Source organism: Typopeltis vanoorti, chromosome 1, assembly GCF_054136105.1.
Source record: "Typopeltis vanoorti isolate ZY-2024b chromosome 1, IOZ_Tvanoo_1.0, whole genome shotgun sequence".
Lineage (NCBI taxonomy): Eukaryota > Metazoa > Arthropoda > Arachnida > Uropygi > Thelyphonidae > Typopeltis > Typopeltis vanoorti.
In genome coordinates this window covers 58,427,485-58,455,183 of record NC_143549.1, presented here as the reverse complement: position 1 = coordinate 58,455,183, position 27,699 = coordinate 58,427,485, and the positions used below count along the sequence as shown (strand labels likewise).

General features: G+C 34.4%; 1 protein-coding gene across 1 annotated transcript in view; it reads left to right on the top strand.

Moving 5' to 3' along the window:
• Rad1 (Radiation insensitive 1) overlaps positions 1–26,144 on the top strand; it is a 106,803-nt gene extending 80,659 nt beyond the window's left edge. The window contains exons 6-8 of the mRNA XM_090390680.1: positions 15,632–15,696; positions 16,874–17,018; positions 23,964–26,144. Of these exons, the coding sequence (XP_090246806.1) occupies positions 15,632–15,696; positions 16,874–17,018; positions 23,964–23,990 (237 nt within the window). The 3' untranslated portion in view covers positions 23,991–26,144. The remainder of the gene's footprint in view (positions 1–15,631; positions 15,697–16,873; positions 17,019–23,963) is intronic.
• Positions 26,145–27,699: the final 1,555 nt, after the last annotated feature.

Here is a 27,699-nt window from a genome sequence, read left to right as displayed (position 1 = left end):
CTTCTCGTGGTGCACCCTGTTGGGTATCTACTTTGATACTGAACGAACGAGGATGGGCTGGCAATTTGGGATTTAGCCGACCAAATTGTATTCTTATTGGTTAAACCAAAATAAAAAATGATGGTACAACATGACAAAATTTCATGCAGGCTGGGGCGTCGCCCGGTTAAACAAGGCCCCCGTTGTTTTTGCCAGAGAACCAGGGCGAACAGCGAAAAGTCAGCTACTGGAACAAATCTGAAAACAAACCCCAACTCAACATCACCAGAGTTAAAGATCGGTACTATCAATGTAAGAAGCCTGAATGGCAAAGAAATGGAGCTAGCTGAGGAATTAGATAAGTACCAGATCGACATAATAGGGGTGACTAAAACAAAAAAGACCAAAACTGGTGATATCTTTCTGAGCAATAAATACAAAATGTTATATTCAGGCAATGACAATCAAGGAAAAGAAGGAGTAGCCATAGTATTCAACACAAAATACGAGGCTAATCTTCTTGAATGGAAGTCAGTCTCAAGTAGAGTAATGTGGGCAAATATGAGAATGGGGAACTGGACAATGAGACTTATTTGTGCCTATGGTCCCACAGAAGGTTCTACTAAGGTAGAAGTGGAGGAATTTTTTGAGGCTTTAGAAAAAGCAACTGACACAATGAAAAAGGAAAAGTTGGTCCTTGTTGGGGATCTAAATAGTAGAGTAGGAAATGATTGTGAGACATACAAAAATATTTTGGGAAAATTTGGAGAAAAGAGCAAAGCTAATAATAATGGCAAATATCTGTTGGATTTCTGCTCAGGACATGGACTGGTTATTACTAACACCATGTTCCAACATAAAAATGTACACAAATTCACATGGAGAGAAGAGGTTAGGAATAAGAAAAGTCTCATTGACTATGTTATTGTTGATAGTGATGTTTTCTCCCTGGTGCAGGACACCAGAGTGTACAGAGAATTTGAAATTGGAAGTGATCACTATTTAGTCTTGAGCAGGATAAAATTGAATTTCATATTGAAAAGAATAACATGTAAGAAAGTTTTAAAGCGAATAAAAGTTGAGCAGCTCTCAGATGTGAACTGTAGACTAAAATACAGAAATATTATTGAAAAGAAAATGAAAGAGTTTGAGAACAGGAATCAAACCTTGAAGATTCAGTGGCAAACTCTGAAGGAAACATTGATTGATTCTGCCAGAGAGGCATGTGGTGAGGTTGTGTGCAAGGATAGAAAAATCAGAACTCCCTGGTGGACACAGGAAGTTAAAGAGGCAGTGAAGGAAAAGAAGAAAGCATATCAAAAGTTCCTAGCAAATAAGTCAGCTTTTACTCTTACAGAATACAGAGACAAATGTAAGAAAGCTAAACAGTGTGTAAAACTAGCTAAACAAAAGTCATGGGAGGACTTTGGCAAGAATATAGAAAATAAATATCAAGAAGGTGGCAAAATATTCTGGAGGTTGTTGAAGAAGCTTAGGAATGGAGGAAAGAGTGCCGTAAAAGTTATTAGAGATGATAAAGGTGAAATGAAAACAGGAGAAAAAGATATCCTTGAAGTATGGAGTAATTACTTTGAAAAACTGCTAAATGAAAGAAGCAGTGATGACAGCACAGTGATAAAAAACACTGACCAGGCATGCAGTCAGGAATACATATCCATACTTGAAGTAGAAAAAGCCATCACAAAGGCTTGAAATGTGGAAAGGCAGCCGGAATAGATGATATTCGACCAGAAATGCTGAACTATGGTAGTATAAAAGTCTTACAAAAAGTCTGCACTGCATAGTTCAGAATGCCAGGACAGAGGGACAAATTCCAGTTGACTGGAGTAGAGCTCTCATAATGCCCATATATAAAAAGGGAAATAAAACTGAATGCGAGAATTACAGAGGTATTTCCCTACTGAGTGTTCCTGGCAAGATCTATGCAAGTATACTTGAGAAACGGTTGAGAAGAATTGTGGAAGAAAAACTTGGTGAAGAACAAGCTGGATTCAGGCCAAATAGAGGCTGTCAGGATCAGATCTTCACTTTACGACAAATAGTCGAGAAAGCATGGGAATATAACAAAGATCTGTATTTAAGTTTTGTCGATTTGGAAAAGGCATATGACAAGGTGCCAAGAGAGAAGCTATTCAATACGCTGCAGTTATATGGTGTCAATGGGGCATTATATCAAGCAATACTTAGTCTTTATTTGAGTTGTGAGTCAGCAGTTAGAATTGAAGGAAGTACAGGAAGATGGTTTAATGTTAAATCTGGTGTGAGACAAGGATGTACACTATCCCCTCTGTTATTCATTATCTATATGGATCACATTATGAAGGAATGTGGTATTAAACCTGATATCAAAATTGGAGATGTTAATGTCAGCTCTTTGCTTTATGCAGATGATGTTATACTTCTAAATAAATCCGCTACAAGTCTGCAGGATTCTCTGACTAAATTGAATAGCTGTTGTAATAGATATGGTATGAAGGTCAGCAATAAAAAGACAAAGACAATGAAAATAGGCAGAATCATTGAAAATGTCAACTGTGTTGTGAATGGAGAACCTGTGGAACAAGTAAAACATTTCAGCTACTTAGGCACAATTTTTACTGAAGATGGTAAACTAAATATAGAAATAGACAACAGAATCAGCAAAGCTGGTATCGTGGGAAGTCAATTGAATAAATTCATATGGAATAAGAAAGAAATTAGTCGGAACACTAAATTAGCTGTATACAAGACTGTGTTCAAACCAATTTTAACTTATGGATCTGAGAGCTGGGTCAGAAGTAAAACACTTGACCAAAGACTAGAGACCGCAGATATGAGTCCTGAGAAAGATTAGAGGCATGAACAGATGGCATCAATGGCAATATCATATTAAAAATGAAGATATTAGGAAAGAACTTGACATTGTCAGCATCCAGGAATGCGTTAGCAGAGCTAATCTCAGATAGTATGGTCATTTAAATAGAATGGGAGAGGAAAGATTAGCAAAACAAGTGTTCTCTGCCAGGTTGGCAGGAAAACGACCCAGAGGAAGACCAAGATATAGGTGGATTGATACGGTACAAAGTGCCTTAGACGATAGAAATATAAGATCTGATAATGTTGGAGTCTTGACAAGTAACAGACTGATTTGGAGGAAAATTGTAGATAGGAAGTTAGTAATGATGTAATTTTTTTCATGTAGTACTGTCATATCCTGTACACCCCTTGAGGGTACATGGCAGGAATTTGATGATGATGATGATGATGATGATGATGAAAATCAGTTAAATTGTTTCATTTTAGTTAATTATCTTATTTTGAAAACAAAAGATTTTTATCTTATGTTGGGTAGACGTCTAAGAAAATAAATAATTTTCAATAAGAGATTTATTTATATATTTGTTCTTGTTCTGGTTGGAAGACATTGGGGTTGGGGTGCTTTTACTAATTTCTTTAATAAATAATTTTAATATTCTAGAAATTTCTGAATTATTAAACAATTACCAGAATGTAAAAAATATTAAATAAATATCACTGAGAAATCAATCAGTGGCTAATATCTCTACATGTTAATTTTCAATAAATGCCTAAATTGTAAGCAAATTTATTATTAAAAGCCTCTGAAAAATCAAATTCTGTAATAATAAAAAAAAAAAAAAACAGTCAGTCTTGGGCCATTCACCTTAAAAATAATAGTCAGTTAAGGGATTAAAAGATAAGTTTAAGGGAAAATTTCAGAAATTATTATTTATTTTGGTGGACAACTTTTAACGCCCTTCTTAATTTGAAGTCTAACCAAGTGTGTTAACCCCCAGATGTTGGGAAAAAAAAAGCTAAAGAAGTTATCTGGTGCACAAAACAGAAAAAGACAATTGCAACGAGTACAACTGGAACATAAATTGGCTGGATCGCTGAATAAATTTTTAACTTCAGGACCACATAAAAAACGAAGAACAGAAAGTTCTGACGAAGAAATTACTCCATGTAGCTTTACTACAGAAAAAGAGAGGACACAAGATAACTATGAAGAAACAAATGTTACATGAGAAAATGAAACTGGCCTGACTGGACTGTCTACAGAAATTGCAGCCAAAGAAATATTGGATTCCGATTGAGTGAAACATGAAATTTCAAATTTTACTTTAAATTTGAATGTTAATGATCCAGGTACTTGGCCGAATCATATAACTACTAAAGTTAGAGATTGTTTAGTTGAGCATTGGCCACGTCAAGTAGGTAATAAAGAATTTTCCAAAGATGAATCTGGCCGCAAGTTTTCCGATTCATGCTATTATTGAACTTTAGCAAATTTAGAGAAAAACTTTTACGAAGTTATTTAGTTTATTCAGAATCATGAAATTTGGTTTTCTGTTATTATCGCAAAATATTTGGTAGTCAAAATTCCCAACTTACTAACGAATACAGTTGTAACTATTGGCAACATTTGAGTCATATACTAAAAATACACGAGACAAGTTCCACACACATTAAAAACTGTTCTAAATACAGTTCAGCAACCTTAAAATGTCGTTGATTAAGAAATGCATCATTGATTGCACACAACAAAGATTATACGAAACTGAGAAAAATATTGGCAATCTGTTATAGAACAGTTAATCTACATAATACAATATTTATCAAGACAGTGTATAGCTTTTAGAACGGCAATTTTTTAAAGTTAGTAGAAACTGTCACTAAATTTGATTCGATAATGGTAGAAGACTTGCATCGCATCCAAACATCACAAAAAAGGAACATTGCTCATTATTTAGGTGATATAATACAAAATGAAATCATGCGTATTATTTCTAAAGCTATAAAACAAAAAATTTTAGAAATGGTTAAAGAGGCGAAATATTATTCATTAATTCTTGACACTACTGCGGATATAAGCCACACAGTTGTTAATTAAAATAAAGATACAAATATCGCAGAAATTCATGAACATTTTTTGAGTTTTAAATCTGTAGAAGATATCACTAGGTGAGGACTATTTCAATTTATAAAAAATTATTTAAAATTATTGAAATTAACATTTCAGATTTACGCCGCCAAGCTTATGATAACGGTTCAAATATGCGAGGCAAACATAATGGACTGCAGAAAAAAATCCTTGAAATAAATTCAAGGGCTTTTTTATTCCATGTGCTGCTCATTCATTAAATTTGGTAGTTAATGATGCAGCTTAGATATCCTGTGAAACTAAATTTTTTTGGGGTAATACAGGAATTATATAATTATTTTTCAATATCTGTGAAGCATTGGGCTATATTAAAAAAACATATTTGTGTTTTAAATTTGAAACCACTTTCTGCTACTAGGTGGGAAAGTACAGTAGAAGCAATAAAGCCGCTTAAAAATAATAACAAGGAAAATTTACCAGGCTCTTTTTGATATTGCAGAATTTGATGTTACAAAGATGAAACTAAAGATATTGATTCTAGAGTTCAGGCAGACAACTTAATTTCAAAGATTTATTCGTTTCAATTTATTTGCTCTGTTCGTGTTTGGTACGAAATCTTAAGTCTCGTAAATGTTGCAAGCAAAATAATGCAGAATCCGACATTTGATATAGGAAAAATTACAGAAAATCTTGATTATGTTATACAAGAATTAAATACTCGCCAAACAGACCAATATTTTGAAAATATTTTTAGAACTGCAAAAGAAATAGCAAATGATCCCATTTTTCCAGACATTCGCAAAAGAATAAGAATAAAAATGTTTGGTTATGAAGCATCAGATGAGACAATGCATGATCCTAAACAAAATTTTAAAATAAATTTTTTCTTCGCAATTTTAAGAGGCACTCTTAAAACAACATAGTGAGGACTCTAAAGTTATAAGAGACATTAGCAAAAAGATTGGAGCGATGAAGATTTAATGAAACATTGTAAAGATTTGGACTTAAAACTGAATGACAATCAAGATTCCGACAATTACAATATCGATGGTATGACTTTATTTGAGGAAGTTAAAACTTTGCAATGTTTTATTAAAAAAGAGTCGATTCCTCAGGATGTTTGAAATTATATACTGTAAACGAAAATAAATTAACCGACATGTTTCCAAATACTGCGATTGTGATGCGTATTTATTTAAAATTCCCAATATCCATAGCATCAGGGAAAAGAAGTTTTTCAAAACTGAAACTAATAAAAAATTATTTGCAGTCAACAATGTCTGGAGAGCGTCTAATGGATTTATCATATTATATCAACTGAAAATAATATTATGGATTCATTAGACATAAAGATATTATCAAAAATTTTGTGGCGGCTAAAGCAAGATGGATAAATATATAAAATAAATCTACATTTATCTTAATTGTTATATAGATAAAAGCATATCTCCAAATTATCTTTGTTTCTTTTAATATTTCTTTGTAATATTTCTTTTTATATTAAAATAAAAGTAATTTTTGTTTATATTATTATTATTATTGTAACAGTGTCTTCATGGAGCCAAAGGACTCATCGCAGGAGACCTGACATTGACACACTAACCATTATTTACACAATACCTGTCATACTTCTCCTTAAATTCATTGACAGTTGAAGCATTCACAACCACCTCTAGCAAAGCATTCCACCCATTTACAACAATCCAAGTAAAAAATCTAGTCCTAACATCCTTGATAACCACACTCTTACACAATCTCCAGGGATGGTGTTCCTTGTTCTCTCACTTCCTGCACTGATCTTAAAAATATCATCAGTATCAATCCTGTAAAATCCCTTTAACAATTTAAATGCCTCTATCATATCTCCTCTTTTAGGTCTATCAGCTAGTTTTTGGAGCCCAGAGATCATCAAGCTATCCTCATAGAGAACATCCCACAGACCTGCAACAATCTTTGTAACTCGCCTCTGAATCCTGTCCACTGCTTCCCCATCACCAAGAAATCCTGGCAACCAGATCTGTGCACAATAGTCCAAATGCGGCCTTATTAATGCCGTATAGAGTGGAACAATAACTTCCCTATCCCTGCTTGTTAGTGTGTTCCTCAACAACCATGTAATTTGATGTGATGTTTTGGCAATCTTTGCAATATGCCCTTTAAACTTAAGTTCTCTGTCCACAATAACTCCCAAGTCTCTTGTCTCATCAACTTCTTGGTGATAAAATGGAATGGAATAGTAAACAGCATGTGATCTCATCCTCCCGAAGTGCATCACCTTACACTTAGCCAAGTTGAACTGACAGCCATTTACTTCAGTCTATACCGTCAGCCTATTTAAGTCATCCTGTAAGATATTTACATCTGAATTGACTATCGCTCTTCCCAATTTTGCATCAACAGCAAACAAGCGGATATTTCCATTCAAAGTATTTCCAATATCGTTGATGTACAAATTAAACAACACAGGACCAAGAACTTAGCCCTGAGGTACACCACTAGTCACATTTTCCTGGACTTAGCTCCTCCATAAACCACTCTTTGATATCTGTCCACCAGCCATCCTTTAATCCAAATCACCATCTTTGGATCCAAACCCATTTGCTCTAATTTATGCAACAGAGTTCCATGTGGAATCCTGTCAAAAGCCTTTGCAAAGTCAAGCAGTATCACTGAGTAAGGATGTCCTTTATCCAACTTCACTGTTACTTTATTATAGAAAGTAAGCAAATTACTTAGGCAAGACCTACCCTTCACAAAACCATGTTGTCCCTTATAAAGTATCATATTGCTGTCCACCCAGTCCTGAATTCTAATTTTTACCAATTTCTCCAAAATCTTAACCACCACTCCAGATATACTGATTGGTCTATAATTTGCAACCTCAGTCTTAGAGCCTCCCTTGTGCAATGAAACTATTTTCTCCTCTTTCCACTCTATTGGTACTTTACCAACTGAGGCTTAAATTAAACATCCTGGTTAGAGGAGTTGCTAATTCTCTTGCACGTGCACGTGCGCACACACACACACACACATATATATATTCTGTTGTATTTATATATCAAGGAATAAACATTTTTGAAAATTTTTATTATAAAAAATTCCTTATTAATAAATTTCAGTGATTACAATGTTCTACTACTGTTAAATAAAATTTATTTTTATGTATGCATATAAACTGTTTTGTACTTTTAACAAAGTAAAATTTTTCGCAAAAATTTTTCATGGAAACTTATTTTATAGGGCCGATGAAAAAAGTTTTGCATAAGGGCGCCTCCTACCCACGGCGCGGCACTGGCAATTCCAAATGGGAATCCAAACTCACGGAATTCAACCCAGAAGATAACTCCATGTGGAAATTTGTAAAATCTCTTCATACCAAAAGACAACCCCTTCCCCTATGAAGACCAAACTTGGAATTGCACACTCAGATGAAGAAAAAGCAGAAGCCCTAATTGACAATCTGGAAAATCAATGCAGCCCATCTTGTGAAAACTTAAATATTAATCTCATTTACAAAGTTCATCGTAAAGTTAGAAAAGCATCAAGACAGCCTAAAGATGATTCAGAAATCATCACTCCCACATCTCCATAAATAATCAATATTATATCCCATCTGAAGAACAAAAAGGCTCCTGGCCCCGACAGCATTACCAATAGAATAATAAAGCTACTTCCAAGGAAAGCCATAATTCATCTAGTTAATATCACCAATTCCATTTTAAGATTCCAGTACTTTCCCACAGATTGGAAAATCGCTGACATTATACCTCTGAAAAAGCCTGGTAATAACCCACAACTTTCCCAAAGCTACAGGCCCATCAGTCTTCTTTCCTGCCTTGGCAAAGTAACAGAAAAAGTCATCCTAATAAGACTACAATCAGCAGTGGACAAACAGAAAACAATTCCAAATGAGCAATTTGGGTTTTGCAAAGCTCACAACACAGTGCAACAAATTCACTGACTAACAGAACATATCACCCATGGTTTTAACTGGCACCTTCACACTACTGCTGTATTTTTTAGATGTTGCCAAGGCCTTATCTTCAAACTAATTGACAACAATATCCTAATTAAACTAGTGAAACTTATATACTCATACATTAGTGAAAGATACATGCAAGCAAAACTCAATGGAATTGTGTTATCAATGCACAAAATCCTGACTGGAGTACCTCAGGGTTTTCTCCTGGCCCCAATACTTTTCACAACTTATGTATCAGACATCCCTCTTAACTCAAGAACAACCATTACGGCCCTCTATGCCGACGACACCACTCCATGGCTCCATAGCTATTCTAGCAAGGTCGCTCAGCCCTCTCCTAGCAATCACTAGACTCCAAGAAGTATCAATGTGCTAGAAAACTGGTTCACCAACTGGAGGATTCAGGTAAACCCCTCAAAAGCTCAGCTATGCTGTTCTCAAGAAGAAAGGTCTGCATTAAAGAAGACATCTTGCTCTCTGGTCAAAAGATTCCATGGCATCTTTTGACCTTGGGGTACTGTTGGGATACCTTGGGGTACTGTTGGACAAGAACTCCTTTTTAACAAACACATCAATCTCATTGGCTCCAAGACTTCCAAAGTTATTGCACAGCTCTACCTGGGGGGGGGGGGTGGGGGGGGGGGGGGGTGGGGGGGGGGGGGGGTGGGGGGGGGGGGGGGTGGGGGGGGGGGGGGGTGGGGGGGGGGGGGGGTGGGGGGGGGGGGGGGTGGGGGGGGGGGGGGGTGGGGGGGGGGGGGGGTGGGGGGGGGGGGGGGTGGGGGGGGGGGGGGGTGGGGGGGGGGGGGGGTGGGGGGGGGGGGGGGTGGGGGGGGGGGGGGGTGGGGGGGGGGGGGGGTGGGGGGGGGGGGGGGTGGGGGGGGGGGGGGGTGGGGGGGGGGGGGGGTGGGGGGGGGGGGGGGTGGGGGGGGGGGGGGGTGGGGGGGGGGGGGGGTGGGGGGGGGGGGGGGTGGGGGGGGGGGGGGGTGGGGGGGGGGGGGGGTGGGGGGGGGGGGGGGTGGGGGGGGGGGGGGGTGGGGGGGGGGGGGGGTGGGGGGGGGGGGGGGTGGGGGGGGGGGGGGGTGGGGGGGGGGGGGGGTGGGGGGGGGGGGGGGTGGGGGGAAGCTAGAGAAACAATGATTTGATCACATGTTATTCTGCTGGCATGACCTCTAGTGAAAAAAAAAAAATTATAAATTACATCAAGCTAAATTCTATTTATGATGATGGGATTAAACATTCTTTTTTACAGATGGTTTTCTTTCAGAAACAATGATGTCCTATTTTTAGTAATACAGTTGTTATTTAAGATACTGGATTTTCTACAGTCCTGTTTATAGTTGTTCTTAGTGAGAAAGTTCAGTGGGTCGAATATATGCCTTCCATATGTTTGGGATTTTTAGACCATCATTATTGTTCAGATTGGGGTGGTTGATAATGATCTCACAGACTTCCTTAAATTTCCGTTCATACTATGTTTTGGTGCGATGTAGACAGCTAGTTCTTTTCCAGTAAATTCTGAGTAAGGTATTCAGGGCATGATCCGAAAGGCCAGCTTCACCATAATTATTATATTTAATGTGTCATTTGTGGTCTTTTTATCTGATAAGAATTGTGCATCCTGTTTTTCCTATATATGGTATGTTGCAAGTACAATAAATACTGTATACTCCTGGGTGGGCTAGTGGAGAGAGTGGGTCTTTGGATGAGTTGAGTAAGCTTTTTAATTTTGCAGGAGGTTTAAAGGTGGCTTTGAGGTTGTCTTTTTGTAGTATACGCTGTTTATTTTGTCTAATGTACCACCGCATGGAGAAAGCACTACTCAGAGAGCAGATCCCAGCTACCCGAAAGAACCTAGCCGCTACACAAAACCAGCTACTAAAGGGGGGGAAGAGGAAAAAAAAAACGGAACTTTCAAGCTACGTAAACGATGATATCTGGATAATCCTAGAAAAGATTATGGACAACACAGTGAACCACATCCTCCAAATGAAGAAAGAAAACTTAATTTCCAAAGACTAAAAGAACAACAACAACACCAGCCGCCATATTCAAAGTTCTCCACAGTGAACTTTGAATATGGCAACAACAACAACCAACCAGAAGCAAGAAACAACAGGAGCCACCAATCGCCCACAGGTATCAATAACGTAGTCAACTTATCTAACCATGCTCTAAACAAAGACGAAATCTCTATACTTAACAAAGGTTTAAATTTTGCTATAGCTCCAAAATCGATAAAGAAACTTGAATTCATTTGTAATATTGAAAGAGCCCTAAGATTCATCCCAAATAACATAGCAGACAAAATACGTTTAAAAATCTGCCAACAAACTAAATATGAATTAACAGTGATAAAATCACTTAAAACAAATCTGAAGTACCAGAGCCAATAAAGGAAATGCAACCCTTATTTTAAACCGTACCACTTATGTAGAAAAAATGATTCTGCTGGTATCTGACAATAACACATACCAATTAGTTAACTACAACCCAACCAACGGAAAAAACAAAACAGAGAAACTATGTTGAAAGTTTATTTTTCACTTGGTTAGAGTATAATAAATTTAGTTTAATCCTTTATCCAAGTGTGAGCAAACAAAGTTTGTGCCTGAAAGTATCTTCAGGACTGGGTTAAGGTGGAACAAGGATTGCCCTGGTGTTGTACCACCTTAACTCAGTCCTGAAGATACTTTCAGGTGCAAACTTTGCTTGCTCACACTTGGATAAAGGATTAAACTAAATTTATTATACAGAGAAACTACTTAAGTCAATTACCACATGGCTCGAAGATACGGTCAAAAAACTATTTCTGCATTACGCGCGCTCCCCAATATTAGATTCTGAATGAAGACATTTTTATCAAAAGGGTCATTCAGTCAGGATTTAACAAGAAACAAAATTCTGAGCTAGAAATACTTGTACTTTTAGTCAAGAAAGCAAAAAGAAAACATGTTAGAATTACCCTAGAAAGAAGTAAAATAGAAGTGAAATTTGTATATCTAAGTAAAAATATATTGTCTAAGAAATTGTGGTATTTTAAAATGCTCTGTGTAAAAATGTATGTCTAAGTGCGAACAAAGGTTGCATTTGTGGAAGACGAGCTGGACTCGCATTCTGCGAAAAAGGTGCTCTTCGAGGAGCAGAAGTGTGACGCAACCACATAAGGGTGAATAGGAGAGCGCAATGAGAGATCCTCCGATACGATAAGAGGGCGCTATGAAGGGCAATAAAATGGAGTTCACTTGGGTTTGAACTCCCCCCCCCCTGGTTTTTCTTGTGTGGACCAGCAATGCTGACCAATCGACGGTGCTGGATGGCAATCTCCTTCCCGGTTGCTAACTGAAGGAATCGGGCATGCTATAAGTGAGATGACGGCAATTCTCCAAATTGGGCCATCGGTAAAGCTTTTGCCGATGTGAGATAGCAAAGAATTCCCCTTTGATGGCGGTCGAGCTAACGACAGCAAACCATGAGATGAGTGAGTGTCCAGCAAAGAAAAGTGGCCATTTCGTAACAAACACGTGACTTCTACGTGGTGGCAATCTACCGTAGCAGAAAGATATCCCCTCATAAAGGACGGATGAAAGAACCACACCTTCACATCAAGGTGGTAAAGTACTGAAACTTTTTACCTGTGTAATAATTAACTTTAGAGGAAAGAAGGAATAAGATTCTGACTAGGATGAAAAAGAACTTTAAAGTAACTTTGTGCTCAGTGATTTAGTGACTGTGTTGGACTGGTAGTCTGAGAACTTAAGATTGTGCAGTTCCTAATTTAATGTAAAGGGGTCAAAATGACAGAATGTTTAGTTTAGAAATTGATCTTATATTTTGTGCTATGTGTGAACCTAATTCACCCATGGAATGTGAATAGTATACTTCTCGGTTTGAATATTTCTTATTTGCTTAACTAGTGATTTAGTAATGATTTCAATGATTTGCCTTTGACATGTTAAACTTAATTGTATTCTCTTTAGCATTTAATAAATATGTTTTTCTATATAAGCCTGAGTTTTATCTGAGCATGAGACTGATTTTACCACTCACAACATTATGGACCTATGCATAAGGAGAGTTAAGAGTATTTTGGCCATGACTGTATGCTAAGATTACTTTAAGCTACTTAATTATTTTAATAAAGATAGGTAACACTTGACCTCTGGGAAAGTTTCTTTGGACAAGAATTTTCTGTCCTAAAGCTCTGACTGGCACAGCTAAAACAAACAAATATCATCAGAGCTTGAAAAAGGATACAGGTCCCAGAGAGAGATGTTGAGAGATATTCTTAGTAGGCACAAGAGAAATAATAGTAGAAGAAATTTATAGAAAAACAACAACGTAACAATGGTGCAGTCGGCAGGATGCGTTTAATCCATAAAATAAAGGAATTGGATCAAGCACAGTGAGTTGGTCTTAGTCTCATGCACAACAATCAGAAAAGTTTGGAAAGGTAACTTTGAAAACTCACTTTTGTGTAATAGTGTAAGCTAAAAGTACAGGTATGTCTCTTCCATCTAGCTCCGAGTTAAACGATACGGAATTTTTTAGAACTTTAAACCCCTAACAGATTTTTCCTCAGTTCTCCAGAGACAACACAGATGATGTCAGGTCTTTTTTTGAATATATAGAAGAGCTTAGAAAGATTGGGCGATGGAGTGACTTCCAGCTGCTTATTCTGCTTCACAGTAAGTTAGTTGGAAGGGTAAAAGGTTTCCTCTACTCCTCGCCAATCCTAAAGGAAACTTTGAATTACCAGAGGTTTAAGGAAATCCTAATTTCCCAATTTTCTAAGGCGAAAAATGTATGACCTAACCTCTAGAAATTTCAAAGGATGATACAAAAGGAAAGGGAACAAAATTAAATTTACTCTAGAAGTTGAAAAAAACAGACAACTCCTCTTCCTAGACATACTGGTGAAAAGGCAAGAGAATAATTTTAAACTTTCTATATACAGAAAACCTACAGATACTGGACGTTATTTACATTATTCTTCTAACCATCATAGATCACAAAAACATAGCATCATTCACATGTTACGGAACAGAGCCAAAAAGTTTATTTCAGACGAAGAAGAGGTACAGACAGAACTTTCTCAAATTGCTATAACACTATCGCAGAATGGTTTCCCACAAACATCATCAACATATTCCTTTATAAAGACAACCCCCAACAACAAGAAACAGTTGCTCAGTATGCTTCAACAGTAGTCATCCCTTATGTTGATTCAGTCTCTTCAAGATTAGTGAGAATGTTAAAATATCACAACATCAGAGTGGTATTTAAGCCACCTACTACCATCAGACAAGTATTAAGATCTCCTAAAGACAGTGTACCATTTTTCAAATATCCAGGTGTTTATAGAATTCCATGTACATGCGGTCTTTCATATATTGGACAAACTTCAAGAAGCCTGGAAATCAGACAGAAGGAGCATGTTGTCAATCACATCAGGACAGTCTTCTCAGGTTTAGCACCTCACTTTTCCACTTCCAACCATGCAGTTGAACTAGGAAAATAGCTCTATGCCATACTTAGATGATGATTACGGTTACATAATTTTCAAGGAAGTGGCAGTGGTATTAAGAACGGGTAACAACCTCAACAGAAATCAGGGTGCCATACTGAAAGATATATGGAAAAACTTAATCAACTCACTCAGTTTAACGCAACTACAATATGTGAAAAATCATGTAACACATGTGCATATAACAGGTATCCATGATACTGACTAAAGCTTCTCAACACATGCACACATTGTCACGTATATGTTAAACTGCCTAACAGTTAACAACGTTTCTGTATTCTCTCATATTTTCTTGTGTGCACTGTTCGAGCCTTGACAAAGCTAGACAGTCGCTAGCGAAACTTGTAGGCAGGATTATACTAATATATGTATTATTAAAGAACCTATGGTCTCATAACCACAAAAAGTTGTTTTTTAAGTATTTTATGACCAAATATGTATAATTTAAATAGGACATCATTGTTTCTGAAAGAAAACCATCTGTAAAAAGGAGTGTTTAATCATGTCATCATAAATGGAATTTAGCTTGATGTAATTTATAAATATTTTTTTTTTTCACTAGAGGTCATGCTAGTAGAATAACATGTGATCATATCATTGCTTCTCTAGCTTGCAGTTAATAATGTAACTCAGCTTGTCTTGTATATTTATGTATGCTCCAGATGATGATCTTGATACGAAGATCGAAACATCGGGATAATAAAAAAGTTTTTTAACACAGTTACAAATTCCATAAAATTTTTAAACGAATGCTGATCACCGTGTAACACTAAAAGAAAGGATATATATATGTATACATGTAGAAAGTATTTTACCTTGGGTAAAATATATATATATTTAAATCACAAATTATAGATCTACATCTGTTAGTCTGGCTGGATTTTCTCTCTTTAACAACAGCATTGTAAGTTCAAATCCCACTGTGATATGGATGCTTGTGAAAATGTAAGTGGTAAATAATATTTATTGTGCATTCCTTTAGATCTCTAGTATATTAAAACTATTAGGTAGCTTGATCAAGTTCTTCGTTTGGTCTGTAGAGCAGAATTCCTAGATTATCTAACTCTTAGCCCTCCAATCGTGCTAATGTTCTATGGGTTATCAACCGCTCATTAAAAAATAAATCTTTTACACTTTTATTATAATTTTTTTTGTTACATTAATTTATTATTATATATACTGTTATGTTATCCACTGGTTATATTAATATTTTGTCTATTCCTTTAAATTAATTTTATTGCAGATTGATTACTCCAAAGAATCTGATATGACAGAGTGTTTTCAGTGCACTCAGACCCAGACTAACAGGTATTGTCATATTTGTTTCACAATAGATGGCATTTTCATGTTTTCTCACATATTATTCAGACAGAATGGCTGTTATGAAAATAATATATTTAAAGAACAATATATATATATAATGGCTATTATTTTAAACAACATTCTGCTGAAATTAATTTAAAAAAAACTTTATAAAAGATTCTAGTATCATTTTAAATACTCTCATCATAATTCATTAGGAATAGTTTATATTGAAAAATAACATTTTTTGATGTTATGATGTTAACATAATAAACATTGTCTTACCTTAAAATTTCAAAAATAATATTCAGTAGCAAAGTAATGTTTGAAATTTACTTGCATTTACTCTCACAATCAAGAGCACAAAATCAGTCATTTAAAAATATTGAAATAATTATCATCTAATGAATTATGATGAGAGTATTTAAAATGCTAACAATCACATCACCCAACTCAACAAAGTATTATTGTAGTGTGGTGGTGTGATTGTTTAATATATATACTATGTATGTGTTGGCTTTCAGTAAATATAGAATGATATTGAACCATTTGAAAGGCATCTAGAGAGTTGATGGACAGCTATTTGATTCATTTTATCTATTGAAGTGTATTTTTGGATACTGGCTGTTTTAGCTTTCATTTCGATTTTTTTAAAATAGTGGAGAAATTCATTACCAACCAACTTCCACACTATGTACTTGGAAAATCTCGAGTGTTCTTGCTATCTCTAAGGTATTTGTCCCAGTTTGCTCAGAAGCTTATTAAGTAACATTCCATCTTATGATCTAATCTCTGTGTTTAGCTTTCATTTCAGCTCTCTCTGGTCACATATTACATAGTAGGTTGATCTCTATTCTTAAACTTTGCAACTGTTGCTGCAATACTCTCTTTTCTATTCCTTACTCTCTCTCTCTCTCTAATCTATCTTAAATGGAAATAGTAAGGAGGGAGGGAGAAGTAGCCTACACATTTAATTAAGAGTTAAGACTTTCAAAACAAATGCAGGCATCTTATGTTATACCAGTTTGGCTTAACATGACAGGCATTGTGATTGGTATGATTGAACATTAAACATCGAATTATAATATTCAAATGGTGATGTAGAATATATTTTTAATCTTATTTCTTATAAGATTAAAAGGATATTCTACATTATCATTTGAATATGATTTATTTCCCTTAGATATAAGATTAATTTACTGAAGCCATCTGTGAAAGCTCTTAATCAGTCAATGAAGATATCCATTCGTACAGATGATCGAGGTTTTCTCTCTTTGCAGTATATGATTAAGACTGAAGATGGAAATATTTGCTTTGTGGAATATTTTGTAAGTATACTGGGAAAAGCATTATCATAGTATAATCTATTTAAATAACATTACTTCTTATGAATTCATGAATATTCCTTAATAATAAAAATAACATGGCTACATCCCAGAATTACTGGTTGCTTTGAAATGATATAAGAAGCATTATTACAATAGAGTTATGCACATACCAGCCACTGAATTAGAAATTTTTATGCAGATGTATGTAAATGTCACTTACACAATGTATATGCAAACTACTTGGTCGCTTTCATCACCATGTGTTCTATGCAACTATTTAAGAATGCTGCTTATCAGTAATTGTCATTAGTATTGATCACAATGGAAAAAAGGAAAAAACAAAGGATCTTTTTGAGTTGGATAAAGGGCTTATTGTGGGTACCTGTTTAACAGTGGAGATGACTGGTTTCTCAAAAGGTGAGCTATTCCAGGTGTTTAATCAGTGTAAAAATAACCCACATTGCTTGTCTAAGAGGCGTAACTGTGGTCCTAAGGCAGTCTGTCAGGAAAGAGAACATCGTTGTCTGAGAAGACTTGTATGGACAAACAGAACGTTCTGTGTGCAGCAGTTACTAAAGCATCTAACAAAGGCTGTACTTGATCCACATCTCACTGAACTATGTGCAGAGAATTGAAGAGGATTGGTATCAGCGGTTGCATGCCCATACAGAAAACTCCAATTTCTTGCAAAGAACTGGATAGTCTTCTTTAGATTCTCTATAGTAGTGTCAGGAACACCATGCCTGGACAAAAGTCACAATACATTTTTCTCTACTGACAGTAGGCAGAATGTTTGGTGGAAGACCTGAGAAGCAATGAATCCACCTTGAGTTGTATTTACAAAGCTGGTGTCATGGTCTATTAGTATGGAACAGGTCTCCTAACATTGCTTGAAGGCCAGTTGTCCTCCAGGGAGTATTTATTCTTTGTATTCAGGAACTGTATAGTTCCTGATAAATCCTTTATGGACATTAAATACAGCATATAAAAATATGTAGGACATCTAAAAAGTATAAAATTATATTTTTATTTTATTAAATTATCAGGAATTATACAATTCCTGATACTATACAGGATAATTTTATACTTTATAGTATCAGGAATTATACAATTCCTGATACTATAAAGTATAAAATTATATTTTATATTTTTATTTTATTAATTTATCAGGAATTATATAGTTCCTGATACTATACAGGATTTATCAGGAACTGTACAGTTTCTGATAAATCTTGTGTGTTGTCCACACTGTATGGTTTCCTGCCAGTTCCTTTGTGTCCTATCCTCAGTGTACATTTTTCTATCCAAAATTTCTTGTAGTTATTATTTATCAGAAGACACTATGATGCCTCTCAGACTTTCTCTGTTTGGCTATAAAATATCTGGATATTTATTATTATGCTTTCTTTTTTGCTCTTTTCTTCAAGGAATAATATGTAGTGTGAAGTGATGCCACTTATAGAGTAGGGCATTGACCTGTTCATGGTCAAGTAAAGTGGCTCGTATAAATATTTTATTCATCTATATATATATTTATATATATATATATATTGTAAAATGAGTTGAATGACTTAAACCGAGAGTTAGGTAAAAAAAGGGGGGTTTAATAGTAAAACAATATATATATATATTGTTTATAAATGTAAATATATGTATAAATTATATAAATCAATATATATATATATATTGATCCCATACATGAGTGGTAGAAGAACCTATAGAACCCGTGTGTGAAGTACTGGTGTGGTGAAGTACTAGATCTTATTGAAAAAGAAGATCTAAAAATCTTCTTTTCCAATAAGATTTTTGGAAAATGTGAAGAAAATGTGAAGCTGTCATTGTTAATGTGATTGAGCCACTGTTGTTTCAGCAACTTTGTGAAGATTTTAACAAAACAAATTTTGTGACGATATCAATTGATTCTTCCAACAGGAAAAAAATTAAAACTGTGCCATGTGTTGTGCAGTATTTTGCACCAGATTGTGGAATAAAAGTTAAACTTTTAGACTTTCAGTCAGTTCCCGGTGAAACTGCAGAAATACTGACAAACCATTTAATGTCAGTTATGAAAACTCATAAAAAAAAATTATTGGATTTTGTGGAGATAACTGCAATACCAATTTTAGAGGTGTAAAACGGAGAGGAGAAAACAATATTTACCGTCGATTGAAGAAGGAACTAGGAAGAAATATTGTGGGCATTGGTTGTGGTGCTCACATCATTCACAACTGTCTTCAAACTGCAGTTGATGTCCTACCTATTGAAATAGAAGATTTAGTACTCAAAATTTATAAATATTTCCACGGTTCGAGTCACTCAACTAAAAGCGTTCTGTGAATTTGTAGATGTAGAGTATAAAAAGGTTCTTTAACATGGCAACACCCGTTTTCTTTCGTTACTTACTTCCAGCTATTGACAGAATACTTGAAATTTATGACGGACTGAAATCATATTTTATTTCAAAAGAACACCCAGTGATGATAAAACAGTTCTTTGATAATGATTGCAGTGAAATGTATTTGTGGTTTGTGCACAGGCAACTCAAATTGTTTAACAAATCTATATCAATATTTATAGAATACAAAACTATATCAATTATATACTTTCCATAATTGATTATGGAAAGTACAAAAGTGAGAGCAACAGATATTGTCATTGAACTTAGAAAATTAAAAACAAATCTTGAGGAAAGGCATGATAATAAATTTATACCTCAAGAAGCAAAAAAGCTTTTTAGAATACTGGAAAATAATGGAGGTATTAACATTAATACAATACTACAAGAGTTTACAAAATTTTATGACCGATGCCTTTCTTACATTGAGCTTTGGGGAAACAGTTTTGGTGGAGCAGAATCTTTTACTTGGATAAACAACAATGAATTGACTTGGTCAGAAATTGAAGCTTCAGGTGAAAAAATTAATGAAAATCTTGCAAATAATGCAATAAACATGGATGAACTGTTTGATGAAGTGGTGATTGCAAAAGCTTTTTAGTTGGAAAACTATGACATTTTGAAAAAAACAAGTTGCGAAGAAAAATGGATACAACTGTTCACTCATTTCAAAGAAAAGAGCATTTCATTGCCCAATCTTGTTCAAATTATAGAATACATTTTCAGCCTGCCAGGCACACTGTTGAAAGGATATTCTCAATAATGAATTATATATGGTCTGAAGAAAGAGGTAAAATGGCTGAATCAACAATAAAAGCTATATCACGCTGCAAACTTAATAGTGAACTAAATTGTAGTGCATTTTTCGATGCGATTAAAAAGAACAAAGAATTTTAAAGAAAGTTCATGCTAGTGATAAATATTAATAACTTTTTAATAATAATTTATGTTAAGAGTAATTAAAAATTATTACTACAAAATGTTGTTTTTTGTTAACCACTCTATTATTTAGCCTTATGAATCATAAATACTTAACATAGGCATTACTTTCTGTTTTGAACAAACTCTCAAAAATGTCCCGGTTTGATTTAAAAAAAAAAAATATTGTAAGTCTAATTATATGTGTCCACAAGGAGATGTGCTTTGCATTATGGGATACTATGGCAAGTGATGTGAAGTTTGTTCCACCTTTGCCACGAGTTGCTCCAGTCCTGAAGATACTTCAGTCCCAAACTTTGTTTGCTTACACTTGGATAAAGGATTAAACTAAATATATAATTTATAGTCTAACCAAGTGAAAAAAAACTTCCAACATATTTAAGACATCTGCTTTGTTTTTCTGCTATCTAGAGTTAAATATTGCATGCATTATGCAAATAATGATACCAAGCTCGGTACAAAGATCAGTACTATCAACATAAGAAGCATGAATGGCAAAGAAATGGAGCTAGCTGAGGAATTAGATAAGTACCAGATCAACATAATTGGGGTGACTAAAAAAAAAAAAAGACAAAAACTGGTGAGATCTTTCTTAGCAAAAAATACAAAATGTTATATTCAGGCAATGACAATCAAGGAAAAGAAGGAGTAGCCAATAGTATTCAACACAAAATACGAGGCTAATCTTCTTGAATGGCAGTCAGTCTCAAGTAGAGTAATGTGGGCAAATATGAGAATGGGGAACTGGATAATGAGACTTATTTGTGCCTCTAAAGCGTGAAATGTTTTCATGCTTTAGAGGAAAAAATTTCATGCTTTGGAAAAAAGAGCAAAGCTAATAATAATGGCAAATACCTGTTGGATTTCTGCTCAGGACATGAACTGGTTATTACTAACACCATGTTCCAACATAAAAATGTGCAAAAATTCACGTGGAGAGAAGAGGTAAGGAATAAGAAAAGTCTCATTGACTATGTTATTGTTGATAGTCATGTTTTCTCCCTGGCGCAGGACACTAGAGTGTACAGAGGATTTGAAATTGGAAGTGATCACTATTGAGCAGGATAAAATTGAATTTCATATTTGAAAGAATAACATGTAAGAAAGTTTTAAAGCAAATAAATGCTCTCAGATGTGAACTGTAGACTAAAATACAAAAAAAATTATTGAAGAAAAAATGAAAGAGTTTGAGAACAGGAACCAAACCTTGGAGATTCAGTGGCAACCCTTGAAGAAAACCTTGATTGGTTCAGCCAGAGAGGCATGTGGTGAGGTTGTCTGCAAAGATAGAAAAATCAGAACTCCATGGTGGACACAGGAAGTTTATGAGGCAGTGAAGGAAAAGAAGAAAGCATATCAAAAGTTCCTGGCAAATAAGTCAGCTTGTGCTCTTAGAGAATACAGAGACAAATGTAAGAAAGCTAAACACTGTGTAAAACTAGCTGAACAAAGTAATGGGAGGACTTTTGCAAAAACATAGAAAATAAATATCAAGAAGGTAGTAAGATATTCTGGAGGTTGTTGAAGAAGCTTAGAAATGGAGGAAAGAGTGTTGTAAAAGGAGTTAGAGATGATAAAGGTGACATGAAAACGGGAAAAAAAGATATCCTTGAAGTATGGAGTAATTACTTCGAAAAATTGCTAAATGAAACAAGCAGTGATAGCACAGTGGTAAAAAACACTCATCAGGAATACATATCCATACTTGATGTATAAAAAAAGCCATCAAAGACCTGAAATGTGGAAAGGCAGCAGGAGTAGATGATATTTGGCCAGAAATGCTGAAGTATGGTGGTATAAAAGTCTTATAATGGCTGCACTGCATAGTTCAGAAATCCTGGATAGAGGGAAAAATTCCTGATGATTGGAGTAGAGCTCTCGTAGTACCCATATATAAAAAGGGAAATAAAACTGAATGTAAGAATTAAAGAGGCATTTCATTACTGGTAAGATCTATGCAAGTACACTTGAGGAACGGTTGAGAGGAATTGTGGAGGAAAAGCTTGGTGAAGAACAAGCTGGATTCAGGCAAAATAGAGGCTTTCTGAATCAGATCTTCACATTATGACAAATAGTTGAGAAAGCATGGGAATATAACAAAGATCTATACTTAAGTTTTGTCGATCTGGAAAAGGCATATGACAAGGTGCCAAGAGAGAAGCTATTCAAGATGCTACAGTTACATTATATCAAGCAGTACTTAATCTTTATTTGAGTTGTAAGTCAGCAGTTAGAATTGAAGGAAGTACAGAAAGATGGTTGAATGTTAAATCTAGTGTGAGACAAGGATGTACATTATCCCCTCTGTTATTCATTATTTATATGAATAACAGAGGGGATTTCAGATGATATCAAAATTGGAGATGTTAATGTCAGCTCTTTGCTTTATGCAGACGATGTTATACTTCTAAATAAATTCACTAGAAGTCTGCAAGATTCCCTGACTAAATTGAATGACTGTTGTAATAGATATGGTATGAAGGTCATACAGTAAAAAGACAAAAACAATGAAAATAAGCAGAATCATTGAAAATGTCAACTGCATTTTGAACAGAGAACCTGTGGAAGAAGTAAAACATTTCAGCTACTTAGGCACGATTTTTAGTGAAGATGGTAAATTAAATAGGGAAGTAGACAACAGAATCAACAAAGCTGGTATGGTAGGAAGTCAATTGAATAAATTCATATGGTATAAAGGGAAATTAGTCGGAACGCTAAATTAGCTGTATACAAGACAGTGTTTAAAATGATTTTAACTGATGGATCTGAGAGCTGGGTCAGAAGGAAAACACTTGACCAAAGACTAGAGACTGCAGATATGAGTGACATGAGAAAGATTAGAGGTGTGAACTGATGGCATCAATGGCAATACCTAATAAGGATATTAGGAAAGAACTTGACATTGTCAGCATCCAGGAATGCATTAGCAGATTTCAGGTGGTATGGTCACTTAAATAGAATGGGCGAGAAAAGATTAGCAAAACAAGTGTTATCTGCAAGGTTGGCAGGAAAACAACCCAGATGAAGACCAAGATATATGTGATTGATACTGTACAAAGTTCCTTAGACAATAGAAATATAAGATCTGATAATGTTGGAGTCTTGGCAAGTAACAGAGTGATTTGGAGGAAAATTGTAGATAGGACGTTAGTAATGATGTAAATTTTTCATGTAGTACTATCACGTCTTGTACACCCCTTGAGGGTACATGGCAGGAATTTGATGATGTTGATGATGATACTAAGCTTAGGACAATAATAATTATTAGTGTCCTAAGCCTGGTATCCTAAATTTATAATTAATTATAGATACATTCTCTCCACATCATCAAAATAAACTGTCCAAAATATTATACAAAAAAGTTGTGATTATTCAAACTTACAACTACTATAGTTATTATTTAGAGCTCCATGTCTTGGAAAGTATCGTATAATCTGTGAAATACTATGTGATTTGTGAGCAGGCTACACTTGAAACTTCTCTGTACAGCATCCAATTTTTCTTCATGCAAAGTAATACTGTATTATTAAAATGCTTAATAGTTTTATATTGAATTTATTTAGATTAATAGATTCTCTCACATGCTAAGCACTTGGTCTCCTTTTTTGCAGTGTGCACCAGATGAGGATTCAGACTAAGATGAATACATGAAATGAAAAAGTTAAAATTTGGTATTTATATTAATATTCAGGAATTTAATATTAGTGAATGATTCTTTTTAAAATGGATATTTTAGCTATGGTGTAGTACTGACATAAGTATGTGCACTAGTACAAGTACTTCCTGTTGATCCACTTGAAAAACACATAAATCTATGTTTATGCATTAAAAATTACTTGTGAATATTTTGCATGTGGTTTAGTACTGATCTAATTATGTGCACTGAAACATACCAACTTTTTGTTGACTTATTACTGAAAAAAAAAAAAAATTAAATCAGTGTTTACAACACTAAGAATATTTTAAAAAAATAAATAAAGAAAGAATACTTTAAGATTTACTTTCCAAGAAATTTTTTCAGAAAAATTAATTTCAATAACTGCACGTGTATTTAAAAATTGAGAAACGTTTCTTAGAAAGAAACAATGTTTGTTATTCAGTTACAGCTTTGTAAATCTAGTGATGCCAAAAAAAAAAAAAAAAAAAAAAAAAAATCCAATAAAAATGGTATGCAATGCCAAAATAAAGAGCTTGGACTGCTTAAAAAAAACAAGAAACATTGCATTTAATACTTGGACACTACATCACAATTATTAAGATGATCTGTTCTGTGCTGTTATTTCTGATAATGCATTTTTAACAATTTTAGTCAACTTACAAAACATTTAAAAATATGGGTAGAAATTGGCTAAAAATGATATTACAGGATAATAGTTCTTAACATTTAGAAAGACTAATTCTTTTATGGAGCTTATTATTTGCAATGTTTCAAACCCAAAGAAAGCTTTTGGAAATAGCAGAAGTGTTTCTTCTCCTATGTCATTTTGTCCATGTTTCTTTTGTGAAAATGAAAAATATTTGCAACTTTACAAACTGTTCATTTAACTAGTATGCTGACAAGAGTATATTGCAACAATGTTCTTGTTTTGAAGACTGCAATTGTGCTGAAAAGAGCAATATATTTCTAAGAAGTGTGTGTGTGTGTGTGTGTGTGTGTGTGTACAAATAAGATCAGTTTGATAGTTTCTGATATTCTATATTGTATTTTATTTTCTTCAGAATGAAACAAAAAATTTACTGTAAACTTTCATTCATATTTTTTTAAAAAAACTTCATTTATCTTCTGGCTTAACTTTAGAATACAGATTGTGTAGAATAAAGCAGCAAAGATTATATATCCCTATTGCTTGTTTTTTTAATTTCATTAACAACAATGTGATATGCTTAATATAACAATGCATAAATGCAGTAATGTAATTTTATAGTTATATTTTATGTAAATAATGATGGTCAGACTTGGAAAGATGAAAGAAAGAATGATAATTACTGGTGTTATATATTAAAATTTTTATTTAAAAGTAGTTTATATATATATTGAAAGGTATTAGTATTAAACTTATTTTCTCATCACCTCCATTTTATTGCACTAGTCAGGTATCACACTAGTAGCGTTAGCTAATATACGGAAAATAGTCTTTTTTTAATTTCTTGATTTTCACAAATTGAGGTCAGCTATTGGATCGTCATGGAAGTATATATGTAACTAGAAAAATGGTGTCATTTCAGGTATGAATGAATACAACAGACATTGTTCATTACTGAAAATAGTGTCATTTTTGTGACTTTGTGCTGTTCTAGCACAGAACTTTGACTATATACGTAACTAAATCATGACACTTTTGGTCCATATATTTTTGTATATCACTGATACTGCTAAATGTATTCAATCCATTGTGGCCTAGTATCAAAGATTCTAAGCAGTTCCCTTTGGACTGTTTTACAATAATTTTGTTTTGTTTTCTATGATAACACACAGTGCCACTAATATAGTCAGTAAAACAATGCTTTAGGATAAATAATCACAATCCAGATGAAACTAAAATGGGCTGCACATTACTTGCTTGCATTCGGTTTAAATCATTTTAGGTATCAGTAATACATTTTATCACTAACTTGTTTTTGTAAATTTGTGTTTTTAAATCCATTGAATCCTGAAATATGAAAACTTGTTTTAAAAAGCAAGCGGTAACTCAAATGTGTTGTTAGCAAGTTATTTGATGGCAGAGTAAATTTTAAAAATTGTGCAGTATTTTTTTAATATGATTGTAATAAATTTCATATTTTTAAAAGCATGTCTCTTATTTTGCTATTTTGACTATTCATGTAAAATCACTTAACATGTTTAGGTGATGCACAAAAATTCTTCATATGAATAAACCAGCCTGGTTGGCCAGATAGTTTGCCTGCTCATTAGCCAGCATTTTAATTTATCTATTACCTTGAATGTCTTTAGGCAGTTGATATATGAATTTCAACTACTTGGTCATACATGTTTGATCTCTGTAGTAGGATTTCCTGATTATCTAACCATTAGCTAACCTGGAATACTGGGGTATTAAAAGTTTACAACATTTGGGTTTGCATAAAAAATATGATAAAAAGCTCTAACCCTTCACTTAGTTAAAAAATTATTCAAATAAATAATAAATATCCATTATAGAGTTTTTTTTAGCCAAGTGACAAAACAGTGTTGGTTTCAAAAAGTAACTTGGAGCTTAGCTCCTAGTGACTTTTGAAACCTTTTTTAAGTTCTAGAGGAAACATTATTTTTCACTGGAATATTATAGAACAATAATGGATATTTATTCATTATCATATTTATTCATATCCTCAGTGGGTGAAAAGGTACAGGATACTATGACAGTTTTAAATATATATACACACACTTGGGTCTCTTTTTATGCGGTAGATATGTTCCACAGAAAACCGCATATAAAAAATCGCACAAAAAAGGCCTAACTTACGTTAGAAAATTCAGGAAAATAAGAATGCCTAAGTTTGTTTTAAAGCTTTATTAATTTAATTTTATTGAAAAGTAACAGTTTTTTTTTTTTTTAACATTTTGTCATCAGAATTATCATCGCTATTAGACAATATTCGGCAACGTTTGTGAACTGGTGCAAAATCACTTTCATCACCAGAAGAGATAGTCAGCGCATCAGATCTGTATGGTAAAAGGCAATGGTTCTTCACAAACAGAATTAGCTTCACCCTCGTTCTGTGCTAATTTTTTTCTTCTGACAATGTAATCAGTGATTAAACTTTGCGATGATGATTTCACTAATTTTTTATACAGCTCGCGATATCCAGACATACAGTTCTTCAACTCACGTTGGAATTTAAAGGCTTTTTCAGAATTTGTGTCATTAACAAGAAAATGATTTTCTAATTTATTGCACAGTTCAAGACCTTCTTGAATTATATTTGCAGTGAGGGGAACAGGTTTTTCTTCCCCTTCACTATCGTTTTCTGGATCTTCGACGATATATAAAGTTAATCTATATCCAATAATATCATCGTCACTTAAGGCATTATCCACAAGATGTTTGCATGGTTGCACTATTTGCAATACACAGGTCAAGCGGCTTTCCAGCAAGCATTTAAAGTTTGTGTTCTTATTTCAGCGATAGCAGATGCAACATGATTTAAGCAGTCCAAAATAGAAAATTTTTTCCAAACGTCAGTTACTGTTAATGATTCATTTTCTAGTTTATCTAATATAAATTGAAAAGTATGCTTAACGTAATATTTTTTTAAAAGTAGCAATTATGCCTTGATCTAATGGCTGAATAATGCTTGTTGTATTGGGTGGAAAAAACACCACCTGCACATTTGGATGTTCTAAAT